At 38.0% G+C, this 12338-nt stretch overlaps 2 protein-coding genes across 2 annotated transcripts in view; one reads left to right on the top strand and one right to left on the bottom strand.

Moving 5' to 3' along the window:
- Positions 1-922: 922 nt before the first annotated feature.
- LOC108669912 (serine/threonine-protein phosphatase CPPED1-like) lies at positions 923-3679 on the bottom strand. The gene has a single exon (XM_018157354.2). The coding sequence runs from the start codon at positions 2294-2296 to the stop codon at positions 1292-1294; it is 1005 nt and encodes a 334-aa protein (XP_018012843.1). The 5' UTR covers positions 2297-3679; the 3' UTR covers positions 923-1291.
- Positions 3680-8610: 4931 nt separating this feature from the next.
- The window catches only part of LOC108669908 (metastasis-associated protein MTA1), a 21271-nt gene continuing 17543 nt past the window's right edge, over positions 8611-12338 (top strand). Inside the window, exon 1 of the mRNA XM_018157346.2 lies at positions 8611-8963. Within this exon, the coding sequence (XP_018012835.1) occupies positions 8936-8963 (28 nt within the window). The 5' untranslated portion in view covers positions 8611-8935. The remainder of the gene's footprint in view (positions 8964-12338) is intronic.

Genomic DNA, 12338 nt, shown 5'->3' with positions numbered 1-12338 from the left:
CTCAGTTACAGAGGGTACTGATGCTTCGCATTGTATAGCTCAGTTACAGAGGGTGCAAACGCGTTTAGTGTGAGCAGAAGTCGCTTCTCTGCCGGCCAAACTATAACCTTCGTCTTGTAAAGCTGTGCTTGACAAAGCAACAGAAATCGTGGTGTGCATTATCGCTATTAGTCATACTCATGAATTTGTCTGCTGTTTTTATGGAGACCGTCTTGAGCCAAGCATGTTTTCTTCATTCTAAAAGTACAATAATCTTATTCCCTTGGGTACTGGTGAAATATAAGTGTTTTAAATATTACAGAGGAGTGATCTGATTGTCGTGTGGCTTCTATAAATTACTGCTGCGACCGCATGATGAAACCGCTTATCCATTGCAAAATCTTATTTTATACAGTAACATTTTTCACCGGATGCGCTCGATTAATTATTGAGGCATTATTTTACATTGAGGATCCCAAAACACAATATAAACAGGAATAACTTTATTCATTTCTCAATGATGTAAACAATAAAACAAAAGTTAAATCTCTTGCATCATTATAACTGTCATCAGCGGACATTTCTAACAAAGTAATCAATATCACAATACTTTCTATCACATTGACTGGGTCGCAAACAGTGCACATGTAAATTTAAACTAATCACATTATAATTGGAAAAAAATTGGAGAGTTCACGTTTATACTCAATGAGTAACCGCTTCTGTATTACACGACTACTGAATAGCGAGCTATACGGAGCTCGCTGAATGGTGCTGATATCTACCGTCTACGGTATATAGCATCACAGATAAAGATAAGAAATTTCATATCGAAAATACAACAATAAGTAAAATCAAGTGGCATATACGTACATTGTTAGCATACAAGAAATTTCATATCAAATATGCAACAATAAGTAAAATTAAGTGGCATAAACATTGTTGAAATACAATAAATTTCATATTGAAAATGCAACAATAAGTAAAATTAAGTGGTATATACATTGCTAAAATACAAGAAATTTCATATGAAAATATAACTATAAGTAAAATTAAGTGGCATATACATTGTTCAAATACAAGAAATTTCATATCGAAAATGCAACAGTAAGTGAAATTGTAGTTCAAGTATCATTCCTCAAATTTCTTAACAACCTTTAAATTATAGATAAAATAGAGTAAATCATGCCGATAAAGCTCAGATTATATTTTGTCCTTTGGTGGGATATAGACCTGATAGAATTATTGAGTAATAAAATAATTTCATCATCAGTTCCTCCTACAGCTCCCTCGAATGATTTAATCAACCCAACTATTGAGCTCTCAGGGCGGGCAAGGCTACTGGAGAAAAGACAGTTCGTCCAGTCTTGTTTCCGCGCGCCCTGCGCTTTTGTTCGTCGTAGGCGTTGATGAGGACGGCAAATACGGCAGGAATGCTGACACAAGACTTGAGGGTTTTATATTCGTGGGTAATTCTCGATTCAGCGACTGATACCACTCTATAGCCTGGCTGGTCAGAGCCCAACTGAGCCCCTGCCGCTGATGTAACGACCATCTGAAGGTCTTTGTACATCCCACCGGCATTTCGGTGGTAGTGACCTGAAAATACATGCCTGACTCCAGCATCGTAAAATTTGTCAAGCAATTCCTGACGCAGATCTTTAGCAAAATTGAAATATTCTTTATCCTCGTGAGGGTCGTTCAAGAATAAAGGTATGTGTTGGAAGATGACGCAGTGCTTGGGTTTCCGTCTCCTTATTTTCATCAGCTGTCCTTCCAGCCAATCTTCTTGGTCCTGAGCAAGTTGCGGGACCCGAGTACTATCTTCATAATACTGTGAATTTATAACTAAAAAATAGACGCCGCCACACCAGAAACTGAAATAATCATCTCCAAATGATGACCGATACTTGCTAACGCTCTCCATTGATGGCTGGTTGCCTATGTCATGGTTGCCGCAGACACACACACACGGCACCTGCAACGTGCTGAAGATCTTCTTGAAGTCCTTCTCCTGGCCATCGCGAGTTTCAGCTTGTGTTTCAGGCCACGCGTCCAGCAAGTCCCCGCAAATGACAAGGAAACGTGGCCGAGGCCTCATTTGATTTACCTGCTGTACCAGCTGGCGTGACCATTGCTTCTCAGGCTCCCATCCTGGCCGGGTCTTCTTTTCAATGTAGCTTTCTTGCATTCCGAATTGGGTATCTGCGGCCTGCACAAATGTGAAATCCCCTTGCCACTTTTCTTCCACCTTCCTGTTGAAAGGAAGGAAATTGCGTTCCCTCGTGCTTGACGAAAATTTGTCCATCACGACCATTGTTTCTCGGTAACCGTTAATTGTCGTTCAACAATAACAAAAAACTTTTTTTAATTTTAAAAATTTGTAGACGAATTGTAGACGAAGACTGCACTTTTCAAGCAAGGTTGTGATGCGGGTGGCGAAAGAGTTCAAATGTTTTCTCTGCCGTTTTTCGATCACAGGAATCACCTGTTCGAAGAGTAAAGAGGCACGTTAACGAACGAAGCTTAAGAGTGTTCTTGCAACTAAAATAAAACTCTCTCTCTCTCTCTGAAAGGACTTCTGCCAGTCACAGTCGCAGGCAAATCCAGAATGCATAGATCTAGATCGGCACCTGAGTTCTTATTATGCGAATCTGATGTGGGAGGGGTTACGAGATGTTAGTCAACGGTGGGCAGTCTCACGCAACAGTTTCTCTATCAATTGAAGTTCGAATTATGATCTGACCTCATTAAAGTTAACAACATGTACCAACATCTAAGGCAAAAAGTAAAAGCAAAAATAAATCATGGTCTTCAAATTAATTTTTAGCCTTAATTTGCCGAAAATTCATCATATAAGTTGTAAATGCGTTGCGCGTGAACGCGGCGTTGGCAGAGATGTTTTTTGGCGCGGTGCTGCTGCCGCAACTCGCTAATGTCAGCGCGCTGCCTGCTGCACACGTGGACGATCACATGATCCTCTTGTGCTTTGGCAGCTGCGAGACAAAATCGAGCGCTCGCTCCTCCCGAGATACCTTAATTGTACATTGCAGCATTCGATAGTAACGTTTCAATTGTGACGTATGAGACCACGGTTTACCGCCATTTTTTAATGCTAGCAAAACGTGAAATAAGTAAGCGTGGCTCGTGGCTCTCAGCTGAGCATTAGCGCGAGCTTCATTAGAGACAGGGGGGAGGGGAAGTTCAATGAGAACTTCAGGATTTTAAATTCAGCACAAATTGTAATCTATGTTACCGTTCCGTGACGATTGTGAGCAAAATTATCAAAAATATTTGTGAAAGTTCTTCATTTATAAGATGGATTAAATACCCGCTTTCCATATTTATAAAATGAAATTTATTAAACAATCGTAGTTATTCTAACTGGAGAGTCCGTTCGGTGAAGATTTGAAGCGGAATGGCACTGTCTAAGTTGCGGCCATAGGCCAGGGGCTCAAATTCGCAGGCCGCACGTCCACGGTGTATAAGTTAATTGGGGATGCATGTTAGTAGCCAGCATTGCGTATAACCGTAGTACTTTTCTTATTCCTATGCGCGCGTAAGCATGCTTCGGAGTGGAGCATGAAAAAGTGTGTTCCAGGATAAGTTGAGAACATTTATACCTATTTTGTCACACAAGTGCACCGGAGCACGAGTTTAGATCTATGAACAAGGCACGAAAAGGAAAAGAATCGGCGACAGGCCACATCAGGCCTACACTTCAGCGCCGACATCGCTGTGTTATGTTATGTTAAGTGGGCGACTGATGGGCGAGAAACTCAGCTTAGGCCTTGCAATGCACCTCTATGCCCAAGGAATACAACGTACGTCAGTAGTGCCTCATCCTCACTACGTCGCCACTATGATTAACATTGCATCAAGAGCAATATGCTGGACTGTCCGGCAAACTGCGTGAGGAATAAGTCCGTCACATGCTAGCATCTATCAGGAACAAAGAAACTTTTTTACCAGATTCAACACAGCAAAAGAAGATTCGTAAAGATAAGAGTTGTTGTGAGCAAGATGTTAGCCAAGGCATCAGCATCACGAACATTCACTGAAAGACAGTTTATAAAAAAGTGTAAAGTATCTTCACTGTAAATAGTAATCATGAAAACTTCATTCTAGCATTTAACTGTAATGACAGTAGCGCTCGTAAAATTTACTGAAATAACATTTTTTCGTGGGCTGTTACTTTCCACTGCGGCCCACGATGGGGCATGAGCCAGCGAGGTACTCATTATTGATGATGGCTCGTCAACCGTCAACGTCAAGTGCCAGCTCAAGGACTAGTGATAATAATAAATTCCAGATAATATTGCTGGCTACTTTTTTATCGTATGATTGTAAAGAGTTTATAATGAAATTGCCACATACGTAAAAAATATCCTAATATATTAAAAAAGCTAACAATACATTGTAATGTGGCCTGTGGGAAGGAAACGCACGCGCAATCCTTGTGCCGTACAGGCTAGAGTAACACTGAAGGCAGAGTTGCAGTTTTAGCTGCAGTCGAATGCAGGCGAGCAACCTTGGCTATGTAGACCTCTCGTCTTGTGACTTGGATGCAGGGCGAGTTGCTTGAAGGTGACCGGAATGAACTGGTGTGCAACACAGAGATGCTTCGCCATTTTACCACGTTTTTCTTAGCTCGCTTTCGTGTCTGTGACGATCAAATCTTGCAATCGATATTTCACCAACTTTCCCATTAGCTAGCGCTCTGAAACTTTTAGGGAAGCTCAGCTCCCGATAACAATACAATAATCAATAATTTGTTGCACGTTTCCAGGCTAAAATATTTTAACTGAAATACAAAAGACCAAGAGAATGAAAGCAAACAGAGATCAGTAGCTGCCGAAAAATTATTTTCTACTTTTGAGTCCACATGAAAGACGTGGTCTTTAAAAATTTTTTTATACATTTTATGTATGGTTGCAACGCATCAGCTGATCCTTGACAACGCTGTGCCTTACCTGCCAATGCATCAGTTCAATGCACCGCAATACCTTTGCTTCGTTACAGAGTTGTGAAAGTAATTAATATTGCTCATCACTGGCGTCGTTCAAATGCTTATAGTTCCTCGATTAATGCAGAAAGTGTGAACATACAGAATCACAAGTTACAATTTTATTTTATATTCCTACTATTAAAATGCGATAACAATTTATTTTTGGTGGGATTATACCTGAGTTGTTATTTTTTCACCTTCAAAATTTCAACTTAGAGAGTTCCATTATAAATATAGTCATGGCCGCATGTTGAGTTGCGGCTCAAGTGACATGATACGACAGTTGTGTTGCCACTCGAGATAAGAGTTACTCGATGCTGAAAGTTAATGCATTCACATCTTAGTAAGAGATCATTATTCAAGGCAGAATGGCAGATGTTTATTTTCTCGGGACACTTGAATTGGCGTTACTTGTATACATTTTGATAACTCTAGCTGATACCATAACTCTGCTATACCATCTTTAATTGACAAGCAGATTACAAGCACTTATAGTAACTCCGACTAGCTTGGTTGGTTCGAGATTCTCCCGCTGCATATGAATGCGCTCGCCATGCTTGCGCTGGCAATGCATGAACTGTGAAGCAGACTTCTTGATCACTTCACTAATTTGTAAATCATCATCAGCTGGTTACTCTATTTGAAAGCTGTACAGTGATACCTAATACTGACGGGTAAACTCAGTTTCCTCACCATACGTTATAATACATATAGAAATAAAAGCTTTAATCATGCTGCAAAAATGAAGGAACAATTTCTGTCGCTTTGCCAGATGCGAGACCGCTCAGACCGGGAAAAAACTTGTTCTCGACCAAACATCCGGGATTGAGCGACGGGAACATAACAAGATGTCCCGCTTGCTGTTTCGTGGTGTACGTTACCAGTCGTGTAATGTTCGTATTTAAAAGCATTTCAAGGCCTGTTGGCAGTTACACCCATAGAAGGAAACAAGCGTCGGGGACTACCATGCTCACCAGGGATATTGACCATTTACCCCAATATAGATTACTGAGTTAAACACGCGCTCTGTAGCCCTGAAACTGCATCGCTCGGTTGGCCTCGCGCGCGCTGAATGAAAAAAAAAAAACATCCTGCATTTCTTATCGTTTCTTTGAGTACTTCAACTGAGTAAATTTTAATTTAATTAAGTTATACATGTCCCCCCCCCGCTGATCTCTGGCGCCTTAGACGGCAAATGCATTGTGATTTTCACGCTCAATTAAATAAAACGCGGAAATAATTATAATAATAATAAAGCACACCTCCCGATCGGCGTTTTAATGGTCTGCTGTCCACCTTTGCATTATAAGCTGTCACCGTCATCACAAAAAAAAAACAGATGACGCCTAACCGTATAAAATTTTCAACACACATTTATTCGGGACACTTCAACTACGAAGGAGCATAGCAAGCGAACAATTTTCGACGATGCGGGCAGTCTTACATGCATAGAATCTGTAGAACCTGGAACCGCAGTCGCAGGTAATCTATATAGAATGTAGATGTCAAAGTTTGTGCTCCTGTTTATTTAAGCTTTAAGGCCTGGCGCTAGAATTATTATATGCGGGCTGATCGAACGCGCATCTGCGATACGTAAATATTGTGCGTGAATATTTTGTGTGAATAAAGTGTTATCATTTTGTGGCGCAATAATGAGGCATCGTAAAACTAGGGAAAGTTGAATTACAAATTGAAATTTGATTTCTCCTCAGAAAGTATAAATTGTATAGAGAGTTAGTAGATGCTATTTTCTGTTATATGTAGAAACGGGACTCATTTCTGAGTTCCAGCGTTTGAACGGCCCACTCTATAATAAACATACTTTTGTACGTTTATTATAGAGAAGGTTTATTTTCCTAGTTTTATTTATTGTTCTAAGAAACCTTTTAATTGTGAATCTGATAACCCGTTTGCCATCTCCAAAACATTAACAGCTTTATCTTGTCCAAACACTATGGATGCAATGCAGAATTTACACGCCGGTAAAAATTTCGGCAAAAACATTGAATATCACGATGCCAAAGGACAACTTTATATGTGTAGTGATTCTTTGATGACTAAAATCTTTCGATGTATTCATAAATATAGGAACCTTGAGGCTCTCGGGCGGGTGTGCTAAAATCACTATACTACCAAATTTATTAGCAGTGTATACTCTTCGTCTGCCTTAAAGCTGTGTTGCTTGTAGTGGAGAGAAATTCCTTGAATCTTGCCGTTGAAAGATGCTTATCGCATAATTATGATCAAGCCGAGGCAGGACATTACTACATTACAAAAACTTCTACGCTATGCAGGAGCATATGTCCAGTCTTAAAATGCCTAGGAAATTACGGACCAGGCAATAAGTCCAGCAGCTATCTCAATCAATCGTCAGTTATGGAAAGATCGGCTTCCAAAGGCCGGATCCCTTGTGAATCAAGTCACGAAAAATTCAAGAATCAGCAATAGGCCACGGGCCTATTTCTTCAATGCCGACACTTCTATTCTATTCTAATACAATCTGCCACATTTTTCTTAAACTCCCATCTATCTTGGAATTATAAATGGTAATGGAAAACAATTATGAACTATCAAGCCTTGTGATGATCAATACACATGGTGCAATCATTCACTCGTAAACTGTGCGCATGATACGTAAAGCAAAAAACAGAACTCTCGAGTGAAGGAATTATCCAAATTTGAATGATGTGGGTGCTATGTAGTCTTCTTGCATCGTCTGAACTTCAGTTAAATTCGTTTCCTTGTTTTGGTAGGGCTTCAGAAATTTCGGTCTCATAGGTGCTGTTAAATTGGATATATTGCTCTTATAAATTGGATATATTGCATGTAGTTCAGGGAGAAAACCTTAAAAAGACATTATCAATCGGCTTGTTGCCTGACGGTTGAGCACAATGGATATTAGCCATTAGGGCAGTGAGTTGCGTGTTCAAGTGCCACAGCAAGCTGTGAAAATTATACGATGTTCAAAATAGACGACAGGCCCGAAGGCTTATTATTATAATAAATATTATAATCATTATAAGCCCATAAACTCATATCATAATCAGTCTACGTAATTCGAAGGAGGTCACTCGAAGTCGGCGATTCTTACTTTCATATTTGCGACAACTAATTGGTCCTTGCAACATGAGCTATGTACATGATGGCGAGAGTGAAATGAATTTGATGTGCCATTGCTTCCAAATGCGTAATGAATTAATGAGTTCAACTGACCTAACACCAGAGGACGCTCCAAACTATATCACTCTCATCCTGAATGGTCATGAATTTTCTAGGAATTTGTATACGTAATGATGCCTTCTTCAAGGGAGCTGTAATACTCCTCAAAAACGTAATTGTAAAGGAAATTATATTTATTTACATTTATTCAGTATTATCTTTATAACATCACATAAAGCGGCATAGCAAACCAGATTCGAGTCACGTGACCCATCAACAGTGTTTTTGGGTCAATTTCAGAATTTATATAAAAATCATGGCGATTTTTGTCTAAAAATCATAATAAAATAGTTTTATACGTATAGTGTGCGAAACTATTGAGCAATGATTGTATCACATCTATATTTACTTACATATTCCTATTTAATGGAAAGATTAACAGTACAGTGAACAGACATGCGACAATGGCGCCAATGTTATCATTCAGCTGTCCTAAAAAATAACGACATCCAATTTTCTATATACTAGGAATAGCTGGATTCAAGTTTTTTAAAAACATACATCGTGGAAGTTAGAGCTCAAAAATTTGCAAATTTTTGAGTTATGCTCCTAATTTTTATGTTTGGAAAATTTTGCACATTGCTGGAACGCGTCGACGATAACTGAGAAAATGGCGAGGGATGCGGGGTTCGCTGTCAATTATGTGAGATAATGTGAAATTATCTTCTAAATAAGAAGAAGATCGGAGTAATTGATGTGTTGGTTAATTTTAAGTTCATAATATACAAGATGACTACCAACATGTACCGCGTTGGAGGTAAATTGTTATTTAAGAGCACTACTTAGAAAATTTGTCTTGCCGGTAATGTTTATTTACATTCTAATTACTTTTTTCGACTTTAGTGTATTCATAAGACAAAAATTTTAATTAAAAACTCTTGAATCCCATCAGATTGGATTCAGTTTTCAGTTACATAAGTCCTATTTCAATTCAATTTAATTTGTTGTCATTCCAGTTTGTTCTCAAATTCTCTTAGGTACCTACCTGCACAGATTAGAAAACTAGGTAGGTAGGCTAGTACTAGTAGTACATGGATGATGATTGCAAATTCTGTTTTATAGCTACAGCTGTGACTCTAAATTCATCCAATCATCCAAATAGGTAGTATATCAGCTCATTTTCAGCTGAGCTATGGAGGCCTGCAAAGTGTAAATTTGAATGAAAAGTTAGTTACACTTTCAGACTTGCAGTTGCAGTCTTGCAGATATGATCAAAGCAGAGACTTTTTGAGACTCATCTCTAAGTTTGTTTTTGTGTCCTGTAAGTAGACCAGTAATGAGATTATGAGTAAAGTACCTATCATGGATACCAGCATTCCAATCCAACCCATGGCAGGATTGAAATTTTCCTACTTGTTTACAAAATCTTGTAGCTCCAATGTGATGAATTTTTAATACATTTTGAATCTTGCAGCCTGATCATGCACTTTTCTTAACAATTAAATAGGATTTAGGACTTAGGAGGTAATTCATCTGGTGGAAATCTTGCAGTTCTGGAAATGGCAGGAAAGCTATAGTTGCAGCCCTAAAGGTAGATGTTTTCCATGCTTGCCCCCATCCATGGCATAGGAATAGAATATTGGCTTAAATCTTGTATTATTGTATAGATGACAAAAAATGAGAAAAATGAACTGATTTTAGAAAATCTCACAAACCAGTAAACCACAACCAGAGATTTTTTAGAAAGAGTTCATTTTTATTTTCCTCATTTACTCAAGGTTTAAATCAATATCTTAAGTAACTTGACACATGAATAGTATATAATTTGCATGATGTAGTGTGTAGTCAGTAGTATGATGCAAAAATTAGTGCTCAGTTAAAAATATCAGAAATATTCCCTAAAAAGATTTCACAATTTATCAGAATTTATAGCACATAAATGAGTATACATGACACTGATGACAGTGACCCAAGGATTTTTAATTTAATAATGATATTGACCAATCAATGTAGAACAATGTGATAATTTCACAGATACTCAATGCTTGGTTTGGTTTGCCGGCTTTTTCACGCATTTGCACTGGTGCAGCCTGTACAAATACCTTAGGAATCAAGGTATAATTTTTCTCCATAGATTCTAAATTCAATAACAATAAATAGATTTGTTAGGTAATTTATGAAACCTGATTGTATATGGGAATGAAAATGTCCCTACTATTTCAGAAAGGTTTCATGAATACGCTTGTAAAAACTCAACATCTCTAGTCAATGGGGTCTTTGAAATGATAACATGCCTAGTTAAATTGAGAATATTTTAGCTATAAAAGTGAGATAATATAAAGAGCCATAAAAAATTGTTTTTGTGATGCAACTCTCCAAACATATTTTAAACTTTTATCAGAAATAATGCAATTTTCAAAAATTGCAAGCAATAATGTGCAACTTTTCTTGTTTCGTATGAAATAAATCGAGCTATCACAATAAAAACAGATGACTTTGAGTGCAAGCATGGATATTTTTCACTCATTTACATGTGATTTTTGCCCAATTTTCTGGGTTGCCAACCAGAGACTTTTTTATTGTAGTGCAAGCCTCAAAAAGAACTAAATCTTCAATTTTTTTCCCTCTTATCTTGTAAAGAAATGGACTAAGCACTCTGAAATTTGTACCAAAGTTTGAGGCTTCTACTTGTCAGCATTCCAAAAATTGTCAAGCTTGCAATGCTAGTTGTTTGTAACTAAAAGGTTAAATTATTCAAAATTTAAGAAAAAAACCATCTGTTGAAGTATCATGTTAAATAACACCAAAGTTGAAATTAATATTGAACATAAAGTTTTGGTAGGTGTAACATAGAATATAGTCAAATGGGGTAAGACAGGATCGCACCCTTCATGGGGTAAGAAAGGACCAGCCCATGGTGTGCATTCTAATTGCACTGAATTCAATTTGACAAGAGAATATGTTAGAACAATCATTGCCTAACATTTCAGTGTTTGTGGCAACCCTCTTCTGCAAATAATGAATTTCTGGCTAATTTTTAAAGAAAACCTATGTAAAGAAGGGGTCAAAAAATAGTTAACCCTGTTTGGGAAATAAGCTCTGTCTAATGACGAAAAAAAATTTTTGGCCAGGTTTTTGGATAGAGCAGGTAACCTCAAGTAATAGGCAACTTTTGAGACATACAGCAATCCCTTGATTAGCACGGTTTTGATTAACGTGGAAAAAAAATGTGCAACCTACCCTTAATCTACGCGATGCCAGTTTTGATTAGTGCGACTTTTTTTTCACAACACATCATTTTCCCGCCTCTAGCCAGAGGTGTTACGTTCGTAACAAAAGTGTTACTTTTTGCTTATTACATCTTATGTTGTTACTTTTGTTACGACTTTTGGAAAAATTTGCCAAATATTGTTACTTTATGAATTTCGGCCAATAATTCTTTAAATAAGGTCCCGTTCCGTAGGCACTCGTGCTGACTACAGAGTCGGTTTAACCGCGCCTTGTCTCGTTCATAACTCGAATGGTCGAGTTTGGCAACGTTCGCCGGTAAGTGCGCCACGCCGGTGCTCTAGTTACTCGTTAGCCTTCAACTGGTCAAGATCGCTGCCATATCTACTGCTCATTTTTATCAAACTACATAATTTTCCTTGATAAATTACCATCATAATTATGGACAAAAAGGGAACGCTTAAACGTACCGTAAAATGGGGTAACTTAGACCGGCGGGGTAACTTAGACCACTTTTCATTTTTTTAACAAAAACCCCCACAACTCAAAAACTATTTGACATAGAAAAATTTTGTCAATGAGCATTAAAGGCCTAATACTGAGGCTACATAACACAATAGAAAGATTTAAAGAGTTTGCAAATCTAATAGGTTAAAAAATTAAAATTGTGACCTACGAAAAAAAGCTATTATTTAAAGCCTGTCAGAGTACCCCCTCCAATTTTTTTATTTTCTGGTTAAATAACTCTAAGGTTTTGATGCATTGTAGTAGAACTCTTCTAGTTACATATGCAAATGACAAATTTTAGGAAAGTGTCCTAGTTTGCAAATGGGGGGCGCTGCCCCCAAATGGGGTAACTTAGACCACCTAATGTCAGCCCTGAGGGGGTAACATAGACCGGCTTGGAAGTTAATATAAAATTACCATATATAACATATTTTATGTTTGACAGCCTATTTATGTT

Source organism: Hyalella azteca, unplaced genomic scaffold, assembly GCF_000764305.2.
Source record: "Hyalella azteca isolate HAZT.00-mixed unplaced genomic scaffold, Hazt_2.0.2 contig12579, whole genome shotgun sequence".
Lineage (NCBI taxonomy): Eukaryota > Metazoa > Arthropoda > Malacostraca > Amphipoda > Hyalellidae > Hyalella > Hyalella azteca.
Note: the sequence above shows the minus strand (reverse complement) of the source record. Positions and strands in the feature narration are given on the sequence as shown.

Excerpts from the sequence above, each read along its gene's own strand:
- LOC108669912 (XM_018157354.2), bottom strand. The coding sequence starts at position 2,296 with ATGGTCGTGATGGACAAATTTTCGTCAAGCACGAGGGAACGCAATTTC.